Genomic DNA, 19,824 nt, shown 5'->3' on the forward strand with positions numbered 1-19,824 from the left:
TGTCTTCCCCTTCTCTTTACATTTCTCTCTTTCCTATCTAACAATGACAACATCAATAACAGTAACAATAATAACTACATCAATAAAAAAACAAGGGCAACAAAAGGGAAAATAGATAAATAAATATTAAAAAAAGAAAGAAATAGAAAACTTTTATATAAAAGGACCAACAAAATAGCTCCTTTGGGTAGTGCCCTGGCTTGCCATATGTGGCATTCAGATTCAAGTCCAGCCTCCACTGCACTGGAGGAAGCTTCAGTGCTGCTCTCTCTTTCTCATCTGAGAAAATCACATTAGAATGAATAAACACTGACAAAAAAAAACACACTTATATTCACACACAAAAGTGATTACAGAGTATTGACAAACCTGGGCCAAGTCAAAGTCCACAACCCATTTGCATTTTATTTGTGGGTGCATGCCCTGTTTTCGTTTTTGCTTCCAGAGTTATCACTGAGGCTCGGTACCTGCACTATGAATCCACTGCTCCTGGTGGCCATCTTTTCTCCATTTTATTGGGTAGGACAGAGAAAAATTGAGATAGATTGGGAGAGAGATACCTGAAGACCTGCTTCAACACTTCTGAAGTGTCCCCGCTGCTGATGGGGAGCCAGGAGCTTGAACCCGGATCCTTGAGTGTGTCCTCAAGCTTAGTACTATGTGAACTTAGTCAGGTGTACTAAGCAGACCTGCTTCACTGCCTGTGAAACAAACTCCCTGCAGGTGGGGAGCCAGGAGCTCAAACCAGGATCCTTGAACACTTCCTGCCATCCCAATCTAACAGGTGCCCAACCCCCCATACCTTGTGTTTGTTTCATACAGAAAGTGAAGGACCAAGGCTTTGGTGTGAGTGTATCCTTTAATGGTGCCTGAAATTATGAGGTACTATATATCTTAAGGTTTTTATTTATAAATATTTATTTATGAGATTATATTTATAAAGGGAATCAATAAGTTAATAATTAATTAATTAATTAATTAATAGATTTGGCTCCCGGAAGACTTTCCTGACTGCTTCACTAACCTTTTGTAAAGTCCCTAGGATATTCCATGTTTTGTTTTGACTCAGATTTTTTTGAAGATTTATTAATTAATTAGTAAGAGAGAGAAAAAGCGGGGTAGCAACACACCTGGTTGAGCACACACATTACCATAGGCTCACATTACCCAGGTTCAAGCCCCTACTCTCCAACTACAGTGAAGAGCCTTTTTTTTTCTATCTTCCACTGGTCTCTCAATTTTTCTCTGTCCTATCAAATAAAATATAAAGGGAAAAAAATGGTCACCAGGTATGATGGATTTGTAGTGCTTGGAAATTAACTTAATAAGGGGTTTGGGATTGGGGCTGCTTGTGCGAGTAAAAGGATTCACAGTGAGAGCTGGGAACTAACTGGTTTAAACAATAACTGGTTTATTAGGGTGAAACAGGTAAAAGGCAGAATAAACACTTATCATCAAGGGTTAAGTGTACGCTAGGTCTATAAAGTTTGAATATGGTTATCAAAGTTAGGCCCATAAGATAAACAGTTACTAGATCTGGTAATGGATGCTCATGGCTGTAGAGGGGTCTAAAAGTTTACTGGCTAGCAGAGTCACACGTGTTCAATTCCCAGGAGAAGTAGACATGGCGGATGGATGCCTGGAGCACCACTGCCAAGATGCTTCTGACCAGGAGAAGAAGCCACAGGCAAAGAGAGTCAGGTGCCCAAAGTCCCTTGCTTTCATACATTCCGTTCTCTGAAGCACCTCCTCAGGGTGAGGTCATTTATATCTAATAGTCCCAAACTCCTGCTGGGGGTCACCACAATTACCAAGGTTCAAGCCCCTACTCTCCACCTGCAGTGAAGAGCCTTTTTTTTTTTTTATCTTCCACTCCCCTCTCAGTTTCTCTCTGTCCTATCAAATAAAATATAAAGGAAAAAATGTAGTCACCAGGAACGATGGATTTGTAGTGCTAGCACTGAGCCTTAGTGATAAAATATAGGTGATAGATAGATAGATAGATAGATAGATAGATAGATAGATAGATAGATAGATTGATAGGTAGATTGACTGCTTGAGAGTGGAAGTACTAGAGAGGGAGATTCAGAACATCACTTTGACAAATGTGATATTGGAGATCAAATTCAGGACCCCATACTGGGAGTCCACTCCTTTATCTTCCATGCCAACCCGGGGCTGAATGACTTGAACTTTTAAAAATATGCCATCATCCTATACACAAGAAATTAGAGTCTTGAAAAACTTTGAGACATACAATTAATTTTCCCCCTCTCGTATTAATTAACTAGTGATTTATATGACTACATTTTACTAGGAGTGTACATAAACACCGTTCCCACCACCAAAAGACTGTGACCCATCCCTCCCACCCACTCCCACCCCAACTGGCCCAGGAAGCTGCATGTCTATCCCTCACCACAGGGTTTTTACTTTGATGCCCTACTTACAATTTGGTCAGGTCCTGCTTTTAGTTTCCCTTTCAGATCTTCTTAGTCAACTTCTGTTGATGAGTGGGATCATCACATACTCATTTTTATCTTTCTGACTTAGCTCACTTAACATAATTCCTTCTAGCTCTGCCCAAGATGGGTCAGAGAAGGTGGGTTCATTGTTCTTGATAGCTGCATAGTATTCCATTGTGTATATATACCACAGCTTTCTCAGCCACTCATCTGTCTTTTTGAACCCTAAGACAGCAGGAACCTCACATCTCCACTATAGAGCCTCTACTTCCCCCAGTCCTAGAACCACTGTATAGGGCCCACTTTCCCGTATGCCTCTCCCAATCCATATCAAATAATATTGCATCTGCCGATCACAACCTAACCAACAACGATTGCCACCTCAACATGCTTCACTTCAGACTGTGTCCAGAGACTTCAGGTGTGGAATGACAACCCTTCAGCTTCATTACTCGGGTGAGACCTTTCCTTTCATAGTATACTTTAATTTCATCTCAGGTGGTTCACTTTCTAACAAAGTCCCAAAACCTAGATATACACCAGTTTCTGTGAGAGAGAGCATATGTTCACACGTATCCGTAAACTACTGCAAAATATATACCTGAAAGCAGAAGTACACTAGAGTTTGCAGTGAGTACCTCCCTAACACTTCCTCTCCACTATTCCAAGCTTTGGGTCCATGATTGCTCAACAATTTGTTTGGCTTCGTATGTTAACTCTCTTTTCAGTCACCAGGTTCCAGATGTCATCAGGATGCCGGCCAGGCTTCCCTGGACTGAAGACCCCACCAATGTGTCCTGGAGCTCAGCTTCCCCAGAGACCCACCCTACTAGGGAAAGAGAGAGGCAGACTGGGAGTACGGACCGACCAGTCAACGCCCATGTTAAGCGGGGAAGCAATTACAGAAGCCAGACCTTCCACCTTCTGCAACCCACAATGACCCTGGGTCCATGCTCCCAGAGGGATAGAGAATGGGAAAGCTATCAGGGGAGGGGTGGGATATGGAGATTGGGTGGTGGGAATTGTGTGGAATTGTACCCTTCCTACCCTATGGTTTTGTTAATTAATCCTTTCTTAAATAAAAAAAGAAAAAAAAAGAAATTAGAGTCTTAGTCTCTCCTCTTCTCCTCTCCCTCCCTCACTCTAGATTTTCATTTCTTTTTTTCCTCTCTCTGTATTCTCTCCCACTCTTTTCTACTTTTTTCTCTCTTCCTTCCTCAAACCTTTCTCACCACCCTATTCTTTCCATCTCTCTCTTTGTTTTTCTCACTATACTATTCTTCTTCCTTTACCTAATTGATCTTCTTTAGAGTGTATTTCGTCCTTACCTCCTCAGAGAAATCAGCCTCTCCTTCACATAAATAATATTATAATTACTTTTTACCATATTTCCATTAATGCTTGTCTCTTTCCTTAGACTATAAGCACTATTAAGACAGAAATATCAGCGATTCTTGTCACTATTGATTCCTTAACCACCAACTCAGTGCCAGCATATTGTAGGTGCTGTATAAATAATTTGTTGCTTGAATGAACCAACCACTCTCTATTAGCAACATGAGGAGTGTTCAGCAGAGATAAAGAGTATCAGAAAGGCAGTTGTGTAGGAATGATTTTGTAGAGAAACTAGTTAACATAACCTTGGACAGGTCACTTAGTCCTCCTTATCTGTGAAATTGGGATGGTTCTTAAACTTGGGTACAGATTAGAGCCATCAGGGAAACTAAAATATCAATGCCTGAAATTTAACAGATATTCACATTGAATGATTAGAAGTGGGACTCAGGCATTAGGTATTTTTAAATGCTCTAGGGTGATTAACTACACAAAGTTGAGAATCAGTGAACTGGTCTTAATGTTGTCTAAAACCCATGTGTCATCAACTGCACTGTAAACTTTTAACCCCCTGATAAAAGGAAAAAAAATAAAAGAAAAAAAATAATAAAGTCTGATACTGGTATACAATTTTAGAATTGAATAAAACAGCCCACCTCCTTTTGAAACAGATGTATTTGGGAGTCAGGCGGTAGCGCAGTGGGTTAAGCACATGTGGCACAAAGTGCAAGGACCAGCTCGTAAGGATCCGGGTTCTAGGCCCCAGCTCCCCACCTGCAGAGGAGTCGCTTCACAAGCGGTGAAGCAGGTTTTTAGGTATCTGCCTTTCTCTCCCCCTCTTTGTCTCCCCTCCTCTCTCCATTTCTCTCTGTCCTATCCAACAACAAAGACAACAACAATAATAACCACAACAATAAAACAACAAGGGCAACAAAAGGGAATAAATAAATAAATATTTTTAAAAATTGAAATAGATGTCTTTTTCTGTTAGGATCATCTGCACTGAAAGAAAATCAAGCTCATGAAAACTTGGGAACAGAAACAAATAATGGTATACACCCTACCACATTAATATTTTTCTGCTTCTTTTACTTTCAACAGCTATGGTGTTGGCACTGCTGTTGCTCTACAGACCTGCCCTACTGACACCCAGTAAAATGAGATTTTGAGATCATGCCTTTGTGCAGCACAAGTAAATTGGGAATTAACTATTGACATGAAAACAGATCAAATAAAAATTTGCTCTTTTGGCTGTTAATTTCATGATTTTGAAAATAGCAATTTAAAAGCACATCTTTCCATCTGAACGCCATGAGGGATTACTCTACATTGACGATTAATTCACTGAGATTTGTCATTTCTAATAGTCCACTAGTTTGGTTTTTAATATTTGGCACTAAAAATAAAATGTGATGCCAAATTTCAATTGTTGTAATTTTTAACTGTAAATGAATCTAAGATTTAAAAGGATACCTATAGTACCATGGGTTTTACCGATAAAAGAGCAGAGCCTCTGTTTAAAGGACTGTGATCATGAAAAGCAAATAAGGAGAGAGCTTGTTACCATGGCATACAAGAAACTATTCAAAAGTAAAAACGCAGAGCTGCAGCCCCCAGCTCCCTCTAAACTATTTACATTTTGCTATTGTCCCCTGGGGTTGAAACTTTAATGTCAGATGATTAGTAGAAGGACCAGAATTGTAAAGAAAGCATTCTTTGCAGTAGTATGATTTCATTCTGATTAGAAAATTTCGTTGGCATAACAAACAAAAGCAAAGGACCAGGTGGTGGCACTCTTAGTAGAGTATACTTGTACAATGTGCAAGGACTTAGGGTCAAGTTCTTGTTTCCCATTGCAAAAGGAAGCTTCATGAAAAATGAAGCAGTGATACAAGTGTCTCTTTCTTTCTCTCCCTTTCTTTTTTTAATATATTTTTTATTTTTTTATATTTATTTTATTTATTTATTCCCTTTTGTTGCCCTTGTTGTTTTATTGTTGTAGTTCTTATTGTTGTTGTCGTTGTTGGATAGGACAGAGAGAAATGGAGAGAGGAAGGGAAGACAGAGAGGAGGAGAGAAAGATAGACACCTGCAGACCTGCTTCACCACCTGTGAAGCGACTCCCCTGCAGGTGGGGAGCCGGGGTTCGAACCGGGATCCTTATGCTGGTCCTTGTGCTTTGCGCCACCTGTGCTTAACCCGCTGCGCTACAGCCCGACTCCCTTTCTCTCCCTTTCTATCTCCTCCTTCTCTATCACTTTCTTTCTGTCCTATCAACTAGTAGAAAAAATAATATAAAACATTAACTGATTAAAAAAGAAATGAAACAAAAGCAGTCTGAGGGAGATGACTGTTTTTACCCTTTGCATCCCTTGAGATTAATTACACTTCTGTGGTGGTCTGCTGAGAAGGTGAGTGAGTGTATGTGGAAAACAGGACAGGCTAAGTCACTGAGTGACAATCAGCAAGAGTTGACTTCATTCTTGAGCAAGTACACAAAAGCATGTCTTTCTATCTCCCTCCCTCCCTTTCTTCTTTCCTTTCATACTTTGGTAGGGCAGAGAGAAATTGAGAGGGGGAATGGAAAATAGAGAGGAGGGTCCAGGCAGTGGCACACTTGGTTAAGTGCACACATTATAGTGCACAAGGATCCAGGTTCAAGCCCCTGGTCCCCACCTGCAGGGGGAAAGCTTCACAATTATTGAAGCAGGGCTGCAGGTGCCTCTCTGTCTCTCTCCCTCTCTGTCTTCCCCTCTCAATTTCTCTCTGTCTCTATATAATAAATAAATAAATAAATAAATAAATAAATAAATAAATAAAATAGGAGGAAAGAAAGAAAGACACCTACAGTGCTGCATCACTACTAGTGAAGTTCCCCTCTTCCCCACCCCTACAGGCTGGCTCTGGGAGCTTGAACCCGGATCCTTGCACATTGGAAATACAGTTATTTCTATGCTTGAGTCATTCATACTCAGGTGAGTGCCTGGGGACCTTGTTCAGTTCTAAGGTCAGAATGATATTATCTCAGTCCATTTTTTAGTTACTTAACTACTTATATGGTGTCTCTGCAAGTGCTCAATTTACTCTTAATAGTTAGAGACACAGAGAAACCTTTTGAGGGGTAAGGGAGTTGAGTCAAAGGTTGACTTACTGCTCTTCAGTATTAAGGAGATGATAAGAAATGAAGCAAGTTCCCTTGTTCCCTAATTAAGGACATTAAAGACAACTACTGAGTGGTTTCATTCATATGTAGATTGTAGAGAATTAAAACAAATGAACTTTTCAAAAAATAAGTAAATAAAACAGGCTTGATCTTAGCATTGTATGTGTCAGAGGTTAGTAATACTCTGGTATCTCTCGTAAAAATAAATCCTTAAAATATAACGATACAGGGGCCTGGTGGTGTTGCAGCTGGTTGAATACACATGTTACAGTGCACAAGGATCCGTGTTCAAGCATCTTCACAAGTAGTGAAGCAGCACTTCAGGTGCCTCTTTCTCGCCCCTCCCGCCAATTCCTATCAATGTCTCTCTGGCTTTATAAAATAAATATTTTTAATCAGAAAAAAAATAATGATACACATCTCTTTCTATGTTAGATATATACATTGCTTTACACATGTTTTGTTTTCTTAACCGAGGAATTAGAAAATGTTACTTTTTTTCACAGAATCTTATAGTCCCACAGTGTCTCCAATCTGGAGAGTCAAACCCTGGTAGGACCATTACCTTTCATCCTCTTCTTGGCTTACAAAAGTCAGAGAACTCCCCACTAGAGAAGGTGTGTGCTCTAAAACTCAAGAGTACCCAAGAATCGTTCACACATCCAGAGGTGGGGGGGGGGGATTTCTAGCTCTACATTGACCTCACTTACTTTTTTCCCCACCAAGGTCATCATTGTGTGTTTGTGCCTACATTATGAATCTGTTCTTTTCAGCATACATTCTTTTTCTTTTTCTGATATAATCGGAGAGAAATAGAAAGGGAAAGAGAGAGTTGTAGCACTGTTCCACTGCTTGTGAAACTTTGTCCCCTGCAGGTGGTGGTCAGGGACTCAAACTCAAGGTTCTTGCACATGTGACCATGTGCACTCACCAGGTATGCAACTGCCTAGACCGTCACATACTCTTTTGCTAGTGGGGACAATAGGTGCAGGTATTAAGTAGATTCTTCATTCCCACATGTTCTCTTTTATTATCCTTTTCCTTGCTTTCACCCTTCTGAAAACTTCACCATGGTAACCTACCAGATGTCAAACTAAAGGACATCTAGAAATACAGAATTTGGGAAAACCTCCCTTAATTTAAGTACTTACATAGTACCTATGTCTCCCTAATCTTAGACTTATTTCTGTAACAGGCAAAGCAGGTATGCTGGCCTTTATTGAGATACTCTGAATATACATAATGACAACAGTTTTTCTTTAATGATCTCATTTGTCCCAGTCCCCAACTATTATCAAATAATGTGTTGCTCGTGAAAGTGCAGTAAACAAAGAAAAAAATGAAATATTGTGGAAGAATTGAGGATAGCAGCACTTTATTTCATCTTTACTATGAATTCTTGGCAGATCTCCCTGATCTATTTGCTACTCTGTCAGAGAATTAAAAATATTCAGAGGTGACTGTCACAAGGATTTGAATCAACATATTTATTAGATCTGAATCATGAAGTCAGAGTGTTCCCAACAAAAAGTAGCTAAGGTTGTCAGACCAGTTATTTAACAATATGAAATATTTTGTCAGTTTTATCAATGACATTTTTAAATTTTTTTAAATTTTTATTTATAAAAAGGAAAAACCATAGGATAAGAGGGGTACAACTCCTCACAATTCCCACAACCAGAACTCCGTATCCCATCTAACTCCTTGAAAGCTTTTCTATTCTTTATCCCTCTGGGAGTATGGACCCAGGGTCATTATGAGGTGCAGAGGTGGAAGGTCTGGCTTCTGTAATTGTTTCCCCTCTGAACATGGGCGTTGACAGGTTGATCCATACTCCCAGCCTGCCTCTCTCTTTCCCTAGTGGGGTGGGGCTCTGGGGAAGTGGGGCTCCAGGACATATTGGTGGGGTTGTCTGCCCAGAGAAGTCTGGTTGGCATCATGTTAGCATCTGGAACCTGGTAGCTGAAAAAAAAGTTAACATATAAAGTCAAACAAATTGTTGACTAATCATGCACCTAAAGGCTGGAATAGTGCAGATGAAGAGTTTGGGGGAGGGGTTTGTCTCCGTTTTGTAGATACCTAGTAGGCATATTTTAGTTATATAACAAACGGCCCATGACGTTTCTGTTTTTTGATGTGTTTTTCTCTGAGCCTGACATTTTTTTAAGTTGAATAAATCTTCAGCTCCAAAGTTTTCACAGACATTTGTCATGTTATTGAAATACATACAAATCTATATTGGTAAATGAGTATTGAAATTATCAGTATTTTTATTTTTGCAACCGTTTGAATACAGAGTTAAATAAGATGTTTTTAAGTAAAGGGGAAACAGGTCTAATGAGCAGTCATTTAAAAATTTTAGTAAAACACTTTCCAGAACCGTAATGAATGAGTTATCATAAAGTGTTTTTTCTAAATAGATTTCTGTTTTCCAAAATAGACATGTATATAATTAAAAATAATTTTTATTAGTGATTTAATATTGATTTACAAAACCATAAGATAACAGGAGTATATTCTTAAATAAAAAATAAATTAAAAAAAAAGATAACAGGAGTATAATTCTATACCATTCCCACCACTAGAGTTCTGTGTTCCAATTCCCTCCATAAAGAGTATAAGGAAGGTTAAGTTGAAATATTCAATCTATTTTTCCATTGACATATTGAATTAATAGTGATTTATAAACATTATAAGTTAACAGAAGTGCAGTTTTTTACAGCTCCCATCACCAAAGGTCTGTGTCCCCATCCCTAGACCCCTACAATGGGCCTGAAAATCTCTGTGGCACTGGGACTCTGTAGATGAGTTGCAGTGGAAGGGAGGAATTTTGAAGAAGCCAAATGTCCCTTAAGTACAACCCAAGTTTGAGAGGGAAGGTGTAAGAATTCCCAAGACTCCTTTCATTCTTCCCAAACTATTCCCTGAAAGTGGGACCTCTGCAGTGAAGTCAGTCATTTTTCCCAATTGAAGGATAGTCTGACCCTGTTCAGCAAGCTCTCTGTTAGGAGGGATACCTTAAACTTTGGTAGGCTTTCCTGCTGCCAAAATTGTACAATGCTCAGTTTCTTAGTTATCCCAGCCACCCCCCCCTTCCCACCCCAGGTTTGCTCAAATGCCATGGCCTCTACACATCTGAGCAGTGGTTCTAGTGCTGTGTTTCCTGAGTTTCAGGAACTTTTTGGACTGAAAGAAGTTATTGATATGGTGTCTGCCAGCAATGTAGCACCTTGTTTTCATTTGAGTCTTATGTCGCCTTCCCCCTCCTGTTTATACTGTTTCACAGTTATCATCTTCAGCCAGAGATTTTTTTGTTTCTCTTTACTAGAACTCCCAGCTGTAAGCTGATAAAATTTGTTGAGATATTTCATTTTAATATTTGCTTTTGAGGGGAGCAGTTTCCTGAGTTTATATTACCATCACTCCAACACACAAGTCCAAAATGAAATTTTATTAGTTATATGTAAAGTAATTTAAATAATAGGTATCGCTGTGGTTTTGGAACATAATCCAATATTTGTTCAACTAAGTAATTGACACTATTATAATATAATGCAATCTACTTGTTTGTCTGATCAAGAATTCTCAGTATATCTCGTAAAAATGAAAAATAGTAATGAAATTGATAACGAATCTTGTTTCACCTAGTATATTATAATTTTTTCAGTTAGGAGAAATATATTTGTAAATTGCAATTTTATGATAATAGAGCATTTAAATTTGGTGGTGGGTATGATGTGGAGCTATACACTGTAATCCTTACAATCTTGTAACCTACTATTAATCACAAATAAAAAATGAAAAAAGTTATACTTTTTTTGTTTCAGTAAACTATGATAAGGTAATAAAAACTTTTCAGGGTTGAAGTGTGTGTTCACAGAATAATTAGTGGGCACAGTGAAATATAAGTACATGTTAAAGAAGACAAATAGTATAAGAGCTTAGACCTGGTTTTCTTAATGAATGACAGTGGGTATTTAATACCTGTGGTATTTAAATTTCATTGGATACATTTCTAAAAGGCATGCTAAGGGTACCTTTGTTTTAATATATTGATATGCTTCTTTTGTAACTACTGATATTTAGGTTTTTTGAAGTTTTGGATTCTTAAAAATATGCAAAGGGGCTATTGTTTTTTGTGTGTGTTTGTTTTGTTTTTTAATTTGCGAGTTTGGGATATATGGACTCTAAGACTTGAATCTTAGTGCTTTCTCAACTTTTTCAACAAAATTCTCTCTTTTATTTTCTTTCTTTCTTTCTTTTTTTTTTTTTTTTTTCCCTCTGGACACTCACTCTGCCTTTCCAACCTGATTTGATACACTGTGCCTTTCCAACTTGTTTGCTAATGCTTTGGTGTAAGTGACTATTAATCACTTACTCTTCCCAAAAGGCATTTGTGCTTTCATAAGAATTTCCTGGAAACAAGAATGTAACCTAAAAGAATGATGGCAGACTGAGTGTTTCTGAAGAAGGGATAAAGTCATTTGAGGGGAAAGGGTAAGTTCCCAGAATTCACATTGGGTGTTTTGAAATTTGTGGGTCCTTTTCTGATGGCAGATACCACAAAATCTTAAGGGAGCAAATCTTGAGATGTAGGAGACAAGGCAAATGTGTGTGTCAAATGGAATTTTATATAAACTCGTGACTGGAAAAAGTTAAACTCTTTAGATATGTGGTGCTTTTTATATTTTAGTAATATAACTTTACTCCCCTTCCATGCACACACAATTTTGATAGATGTGTACACACATCCAAAATGAGGCCAGCACTCATTTAAGAACAGAAGAGGAAGATCACAACCTTTAGACATAAGCTGATCATTTTCTTTCTTGTTTTCTTTTGTTTTTTTTTACACTGTATTTAATTAATCATCCTACCTACTCAACTTTGTCAAAAGCTGAACTTTAACCCCCTTTTTTTTTACTACAAAAATTCCACATAATAGCAGGCCAAGGTCATGATTATGATGACTGTGTTGACTATTAATTTTATGTTGCCTAGTGCTATATACAGTAACTCTTGTTGGGAAGACAAACCAGTTTTGTACAATTAAATTCGTATGACTCTAGGTAAAGTTGTAGGTATAGTATTGGAGAATAGTCAGGAGCATCATTTTTTAAATTTACAAATGAATAATTATAAATTACAAGAGACCTGTCGGACAGTAGTGAAATTTTTCTGGCCATGTGTGTGACCCCAGTTCAAACCACCCCCATATGTGTATATGTGTATTCTAAGTTATATATGTTTATTCACATTTTGATTATTTATTTATTTATTTATAGAAACAAAGGGAAATTGAGAAGGATAGCAAACATATAGGAGAGAGAGAGATCTGCAACACTGCTTCATTGCTCATGAAGCTCCTCTCCTGCAGGTAGATACCGAGGGTTTGAGCTCATGTCCTTGCCCATGGTAATAAAGTATTTGCTTTACCAGATGTGCCACTGCCAGCTCCATGGAAGATATATTTATATGAGTTTACTTTTTAATTGTTTCCTCACAACTTTATTAAAGCACATTTCTCAAATTGATCTTGGTAACAGCACATTCCTGAACAATAATAATATACCCTTCCTGCAGCTCTATCATGTGTCAGACATTGCACTAGACTGAATAAATATATTTTTCTCTCTTGACTCTTTAGTAATGTTGAGTGACAAAGTTGTCTCTGGGCTAAATAAAACACACATACAACAGGCAAACTAAAAATAATGTTTTCCATTTTATTATGATGGAAGACATTAACTAGGACTAGGAAATAAGTCATAGTAAAAGTTTTTTCCCCTTTACACATAGTATATGATAACAGTATCAAAAATATGAAATACGGGAGTCGGGCTGTAGCGCAGGGTTAAGCGCAGGTGGCACAAAGCACAAGGACCCGCATAAGGATCCCGGTTTGAACCCTGGCTCCCCACCTGCAGGGGAGTCGCTTCACAGGCGGTGAAGCAGGTCTGCAGGTGTCTATCTTTCTCTCCCCCTCTCTGTCTTCCCCTCCTCTCTCCATTTCTCTCTGTCCTATCCAACAATGACGACAACAATAATAACTACAACAATAAAACAACAAGGGCAAAAAAAAGGATAAAATAAATAAAATAAAATATTTAAAAAGTTTTCTGTTCTTTCTTAAAAAAAAAAAAAAGAAATACAAACTACCTCATGATTCATTAGCCAAAGCTTATTAGAAATCACCTGACCAGACATTGCCTCTCATCCTCTCCCCATTCTATTCTTTAGGCTGCAATCTAGGCAATTTTTCTGTTTTCCCAATAAAAAATTCCTTAAAACTATATTGGAAGAAATATTTTCTTCTACCCTTTAAGGGTTTTGCAGCTTTTCTAACAGTTAAATTGACACAAATAAACTGACAGGAGTAAAACATTTAATTTTATATGCACAGGACCCATATAAACATGAAGTGACTAAAGATAGCCAGAAGCTAGTTTATTTGCCATATTAAGCTAAGTAGTAAGATTTGTGGCTATGACTTCAGTGGCTGATATTGTAATTTACATGGCCATGAAAGCAAATATTTAGTAATTAGATGTTTGCCTTGCTATGCAGATAGGTCATACAAATTTATTTCTGTGGGGCTAGGAGGTGGTGCACGTGGTTTAGTACACATGTTACAGTGCACAAGGACCCAGCCCTGGGAACCTATCTGCAGGGGAGAAGCTTCATGAGCGATGAAACAGTGCTACAGGTGTCTCTCTTTCTCTCCCTCTCTATCTCTTCTCCCCCTCTCAAGTCTTCTGTCTTTGTCCAAACTAATTAACCAATAAAATATTTTTTAAAAACCACAAATTTATTTCTGATAATGACTCTCATTGTGGGAAAAAAATAACACTATTTCCCCACCCTGATCTAAGTTTTTCTCGTAGCAAAGGGAGAAGCAAATGTTTTCTTTGTGTCTGTCTTTGACTCAAACAAATCCACATATTAAAGTAGCAAGTGTTAGGGAGACCTGTTGTGTACCCCTGCATAACAAATGCAAGATATATACATAGACATTTGGATAAACACATACATGATGCATGTAGATTATTCAGTATTTATTTTGATCTACTTTCCAGTTCTAAAGAGGATTGTCAGTGTCCAGTGAGGTTGCTTAGTGATAGAGCTCTAGACTTGCATGTATGAGGTCCCGAGTTTGATCCCTGCTACTACATATACCAAAACAATACTCTGATCCTCCTTTCATCACATAAATAAATAAATAAATAAATAAATAAATAAATAAATAAATATTGAATAGGATTGTCAGTCTTCAATGAATAGCTTCAAGGACACCAAAGTTGAAGGAAATTCGTGACCTTGCTGACTTGCTTTGCTTGAGTAGAGGAATAACAGCCTCTGAAGTGGTAATTCTCCAACCTGGATACACGGCTGGGGAGACATTATAACAACAGATTCGGGCACTCACTGGTTCCAGACTTTTTAATAAGGAATCTTTCAGATGTCTCCAAGAGACAGTGACATGTATTTTCTTCATATGATTCTGAGACATCAGTTCACAATGTTTTCAGAACGGTTTATACCAATGAATGTAACAGAATTTTAATGATTATAATAAAGACTTTTTTGTTTGCCTTTACCCTATACTCCAGTGGTATGGTATTACTGTTATAGAGATGGAGTTATAGAATCTAACACAGAATATAGCTTAGCAGTAGATAATAGGATGAAGATAAGAGGACAATAAGATGCCAGGTCAACATGCAGGGGTTATGGCAATGAAAGGGATAGGGAAATATATCAAACAGATAAATGTTGGATCTTTGGGTGGTCTACTCTGTCACAAGAAGTTAAGCTCACTCAGAAGACAGCCAAGAAAGGTGATTAAAGAGCCAGACTTGATGAAATTTTAATTTCAAGAAGCTGGGGCTTTTAGCCTGTACCTCATACAAAACCAGCTTTTATTTGAGTCTATGGGGAGTAGCAAGTGACCCATGTGGTATCAGTGAAATTATCTACTTAATGATCTTTATCTTTCACTTATCTTGACAAATCTAGAAGGCAAAACTAGTAACTATCTCTGTATTCATAGGGTTATCCTAGTGCTACACACACACACACACACACACACACACACACACACACACACACACGGAGGGAGACAGAGAGACAGACTAAGATTTTAGCAGTGAACACATAGAGGTGTGAATTTGTATTCCTAAATACTTTTAAACTGGAGGATTAATGGTTTACAGTAAATACAGTTGTTGGTATATGTGTAAAATTACTCAGTTTTCTGCAAAACAATCTCACCCCCCACCCCAGATCCTTCTCCACATAGTGCACCAGGACTTGATAGCCCCATCCACCCCACCCCACCCCCGACAACCAGAATCTTTTACTTTGGCACAATACACCAGACCCACTCTAAGTTTCCCCTTTCTGTTCTTTTTTCTCAAATTCTGTCCATGACTGAGATCATTCCATATCCATCCCTGTCTTTCTGACTTATCTCACTTGACATAATTCCTTCAAACTCCATTCCCTCAAGGTGAAGGAGGTGAATTCATCTTTCTTAAAAGCTGAGTAGTATTCCTGAAATTTTATAATATTGTAAATTAATGGTAAGTAAACAAGTTAAATAAATGAATTAAATCCATGAAAAGTATTGTGATTTTGTAACTCTAATTACATCACTAAGAGTAGAGACCAAGAATATCAGGACGGTTTTAATGCTCAGTTGTATTTAACCCACGATCCTTCAGATTTCATTCAAAATGTATAAGTTCTATGCCTCCCCTAAAAGTATTCTTTGAGCCCTGTAAATCTCAAACCTATTAGATTTCTTTGTTTCCTCTCAGCAGTTTGCTGAGAAAAAATGAATTTTCTTTCTTTCTGTTTTTCTTTTCTTTCTTTCTTTATTTCTTTCTCTTTTTTTTTTGCCCTGGTTTGGCTTTTGCAGTCTTTTAATCCACAAGTATAGACACCTGGTATTTCTCTTCTAATGTCTGCTTCCTGGAGAAGCAGAATGTGCTTTGGTCATATGAACAGTTGTGGAAATATGACAAAGTGGTGCTAATTTAACAGATCTTTCAGCTTCTGTTGGAGTAACAGTTCTTCTAAAGTAGAAGTGGATGTGTTTGCTTCCCACTCAAGAGCTGAGCTCCTTGATATGTATTACACATCTTAAAGTTCAATATGTTGCTTGCTGTTTTAGCTCCAAAACCCACCAAATTTGAAATGTTCTAAGAGAATCAATTCATCCTCTTCACAGTGGAACATAGTGACATATGTTCCACTTATGAATGGGACTGTGCTTTTATAAAAGAAAGACTATAGAGCTCTTTGCCCTTTCCCTTATGTGGAAGACACAGTGAAAAGGCTCTTGTTATAGAGTAGAAAGAGTATCCATACCCACCCATTATAGTGCCTTGATAATGGACTTCTCAACCTCCAGAATTTATTAATAGAAGTTTCAACACCAATGACAATAATATAGGCATTATTAAAAATTAAAAAGTCATATTATATAAATATGACTCTGCTTGTCTTTTCTTGGCTTTATTCTGCATAGAGGCAATCTTTTCCTTTGTGTGGAGAAGAGAACTATGACCCAGGCTCACAGTCAGTTTGATAACCGAGGTAGGAAGAGTATCTTTCTCTCAGAGCCCATATGCCATTTTAAGAAAATACTTGAATCAATTCCGTATGAACCCCCTTAACTAGAATTTCTCAGTCTTTACTATAAGTAAGAATAACCTCCAATACTTTTGAAAAATTAGATTCCTGGTGCCACCACCAGAAACTAGAATTAAATAACTGGGAAAACCACATGAAAGAGGGAAGATGTAGTATTTAAAATCCAAAGGGATACTAGCTAAGCACACTAAATACATTTCAGGTTCTTGTAAGATTTATGATTCCATGGAAAATATCTTTGAATATTTGTATGCCACAGAAGTGATGCCATCAGAACAGAGGTGGACACAAAAGATTGAGTTTTTTGTATTTAAAAAATCATAGAACACACTGGTTTCTAGCTAAAAGCTATATTTACTATATACATCTATGCCTTATGCTTTATCTACATAAGAAAATAATGACGAGTGCCAACTGAGTATGTGGTATACCCCTAATGATGTTAAGCATTTCTTTTAATACTGATTGTTACGGCCTGAATGTTTGTATACCACTTTTCGCTCAAATTCACATGTTGAAACCTTGAATGCCTAATGGTATTCAGAAGTGAAGTCTTCGAAAGATGTTTACTTAGGTCTTAAGGGTGAAGCACTTATGAATGATATTGTGCTTTTATACAAGAGACCCTATAGGGTTCATTTGCCCTTTCCACCATATGAAGACACAATGAAAGGGCATTTTGTTATGGTGCAGAAAAAATATCTATACCTTGGTCTTGGACTTCTCAGTCTCCAGAACTTCAGGAAGCAATTTCTGTTGCTTATAAGTCATCCAGTCTAAGACACTGATGAACCATCCTATTGAGCCACTTGAGAGCTCTTATCCAGATTTTTGTTGACATTGCAATTAAGACTTTTTTGCTATATTAATAGCCAAAACAGGAGATTCTTCTGTATGTAGGAGGATTACAGAAACTAATTAAGATTCTACAGTTTGTTGTTAATAACACAGAATTCTTAGTTCAAAGGCATAGAGCGTGCACTGTAGTGGCAGTGAGTGCATATTAGATTAAAGGCACTATTCCCATAATGAGAAAGGTTCCCCTGATGAGGAATTTATGTTCTAGTGGGAAGTTAAACAGTAACCAAAAACCCTACCCTATTTTTCTCCTGGCTATCTTTACTCACTGCTGTAGCCACACAAAGCCTTTGCCAGATATGAACATGGCTGGTGCTCTCACTTCATTCTAATGTAATCCCTAGAAGCGCCTACTCTCAACCATCAGCTAAAAGAGAACCCCTCACTATTCCTTTTACTTAGTTGTACCTCTCCTCATTGTACTTGTCACTATTTGGCATTTTGTCATAGGTTCTTATAAGGAGGTAGGGTTTTATCATCTATAGCATGGAGTTGGGCTTTTATTCTGAATTGTGGAAAGCCTCTGAAGAATTTCAGAGTAGTAAGCAGTGAAATTCAGTTTTAACATTTTGTAAAATCTCTCTGGTTTCTGTGTGGGACATAGGTTTTTACTAAAGTAAAAGCTGAGTGATTGAGTAGGACTTCATGAGAGCTTGTCTTCATGTGGTAACATTGGAAGTGATGAGATGTGGAATGTGTTTTGAAAAGTGATACATTGGATTGGAGACATTTTATGAATAGAGTTTTTTTTTTTTTTCCTCCTCCAGGGTTATTGCTGGGCTCGGTGCCTGCACCATGAATCCACCGCTCCTGGAGGCCATTTTTCCCCCCTTTTGTTGCCCTTGTTGTAGCTTCGTTGTGGTTATTATTATTGCCCTTGTTGATGCAATTCGTTGTTGGATAGGACAGAGAGAAATGGAGAGAGGAGGGGAAGACAGAGAAGGGGAGAGAAAGATAGACACCTGCAGACCTGCTTCACCGCCTGTGAAGCGACTCCCCTGCAGGTGGGGAGCCGGGGGCTCAATCCTTACTCCGGTCCCTGCGCTTTGCGCCACATGCGCTTAACCCACTGCGCCACCGCCCAACCCCCATGAATAGAGTTTTACAAAAGAGTAAGTACAACAGGGCCAGGTAGTGGCACACCTGGTTGAGCACACACGTTGCAATATGCAAGGACCCAGGTTCACCTTCAGGGAGGTCAATTCATGAGTGGTGAAGCAGTGCTGCAGGCGTCTCTCTGTCTCCCTCTCTATAACTCCTTTCCCTCTCAATTTCTGGATGTCTCTGGTTAATAAATAAAGATAATTTTAAAAAAGAGAGAGTAATAACAAACATTAAAATTCCTCCAAAAATAGGAATAGTGAGAACTGGAAAAAGACCCTTGATTTGGGCAATAGGCCAATTATTCCTAAATTGAAAGAATATCAATAGTGATTTTTGAGATAAGGGCATGGGGGAAGAAACTGGATTACAGAGGACAAACAGAGAGTGTGTACGGTAAGGAAGACTTGACAGTCAACCTCAGAGGGTCTTTTTGAAATTCCTAGCTTCATCTTGACCTTAAAACCGACTTTGTGGGGGCTGGGCGGTAGCACACCAGGTTAAGTGCACATAACGCTAAGCTCAAGTTCCAGGACAAGGAAACAGGTCTGCAGGTGTCTATCTTTCTCTCCCTCTCTCTGTCTTCCCCTCCTCTCTTGACTTCTCTCTTTTCTATACAACAAGAACGACAACAACAATAACAACAAAATGGAAAAAATGGCTGCCAGGAGCAGTGGATTCATAGTGCAGGCACCCAGCCCCAGCAATAATAACCCTAGAGGGGGGGAAGAAAGCTTACTCTGCAGGGGGTTTTAGGTTTGACTACAATGGGGAATCCACTTCTCATCTTCTAAACTCCTTATGAAATATCTATTTATGTTTGCCTCTTCACTCATCTGAAATTTAAAAAAAAGTGTTGTACTAGCAGAAATTATACTTTCAGTATACAAAGATGAAAGTGTCTGTACTTTTAATTTTTAAAGATTTTATTTATTCATGAGAAATGATTAGAGAGAGAGAGATTGAGAAAGAACCAGACATCACTCTGGTACATATGCTATGGGACTTGAACTCAGGACCTCATGCTTGAAAGTCCAAAGCCTTATCCACTGCACCACCTCCCGGACCATGTGTCTGTACTTTTTAAATGTGAATCACAAATCAAAGTTTAGAAATATTTATTTTGGGAACACTGATTTTCTCTTTTTCATTATTTAGAAATGGCTGTTCCAAATTAACTAAGCTCTCAAGAGAGCTCATGATTTTTGTAGCAGACTGATAATTAAATTAATAGGTCCTTAGATC

General features: G+C 38.1%; 1 protein-coding gene across 3 annotated transcripts in view; it reads left to right on the plus strand.

The window, feature by feature from the left end:
• LHFPL3 (LHFPL tetraspan subfamily member 3) overlaps positions 1-19,824 on the plus strand; it is a 712,959-nt gene that overhangs the window by 244,330 nt on the left and 448,805 nt on the right. The window contains exon 2 of one of the 3 annotated variants that reach the window (XM_060196375.1): positions 3,194-3,696. The exons of the other annotated variants lie outside the window; for them this stretch is intronic. Within the exon in view, the coding sequence (XP_060052358.1) occupies positions 3,194-3,405 (212 nt within the window). The 3' untranslated portion in view covers positions 3,406-3,696. Of the gene's footprint in view, positions 1-3,193; positions 3,697-19,824 lie in introns of those variants that run through there. 3 annotated transcript variants of the gene reach the window in all.

The sequence above is a fragment of the Erinaceus europaeus genome, chromosome 8, assembly GCF_950295315.1.
Source record: "Erinaceus europaeus chromosome 8, mEriEur2.1, whole genome shotgun sequence".
NCBI lineage: Eukaryota > Metazoa > Chordata > Mammalia > Eulipotyphla > Erinaceidae > Erinaceus > Erinaceus europaeus.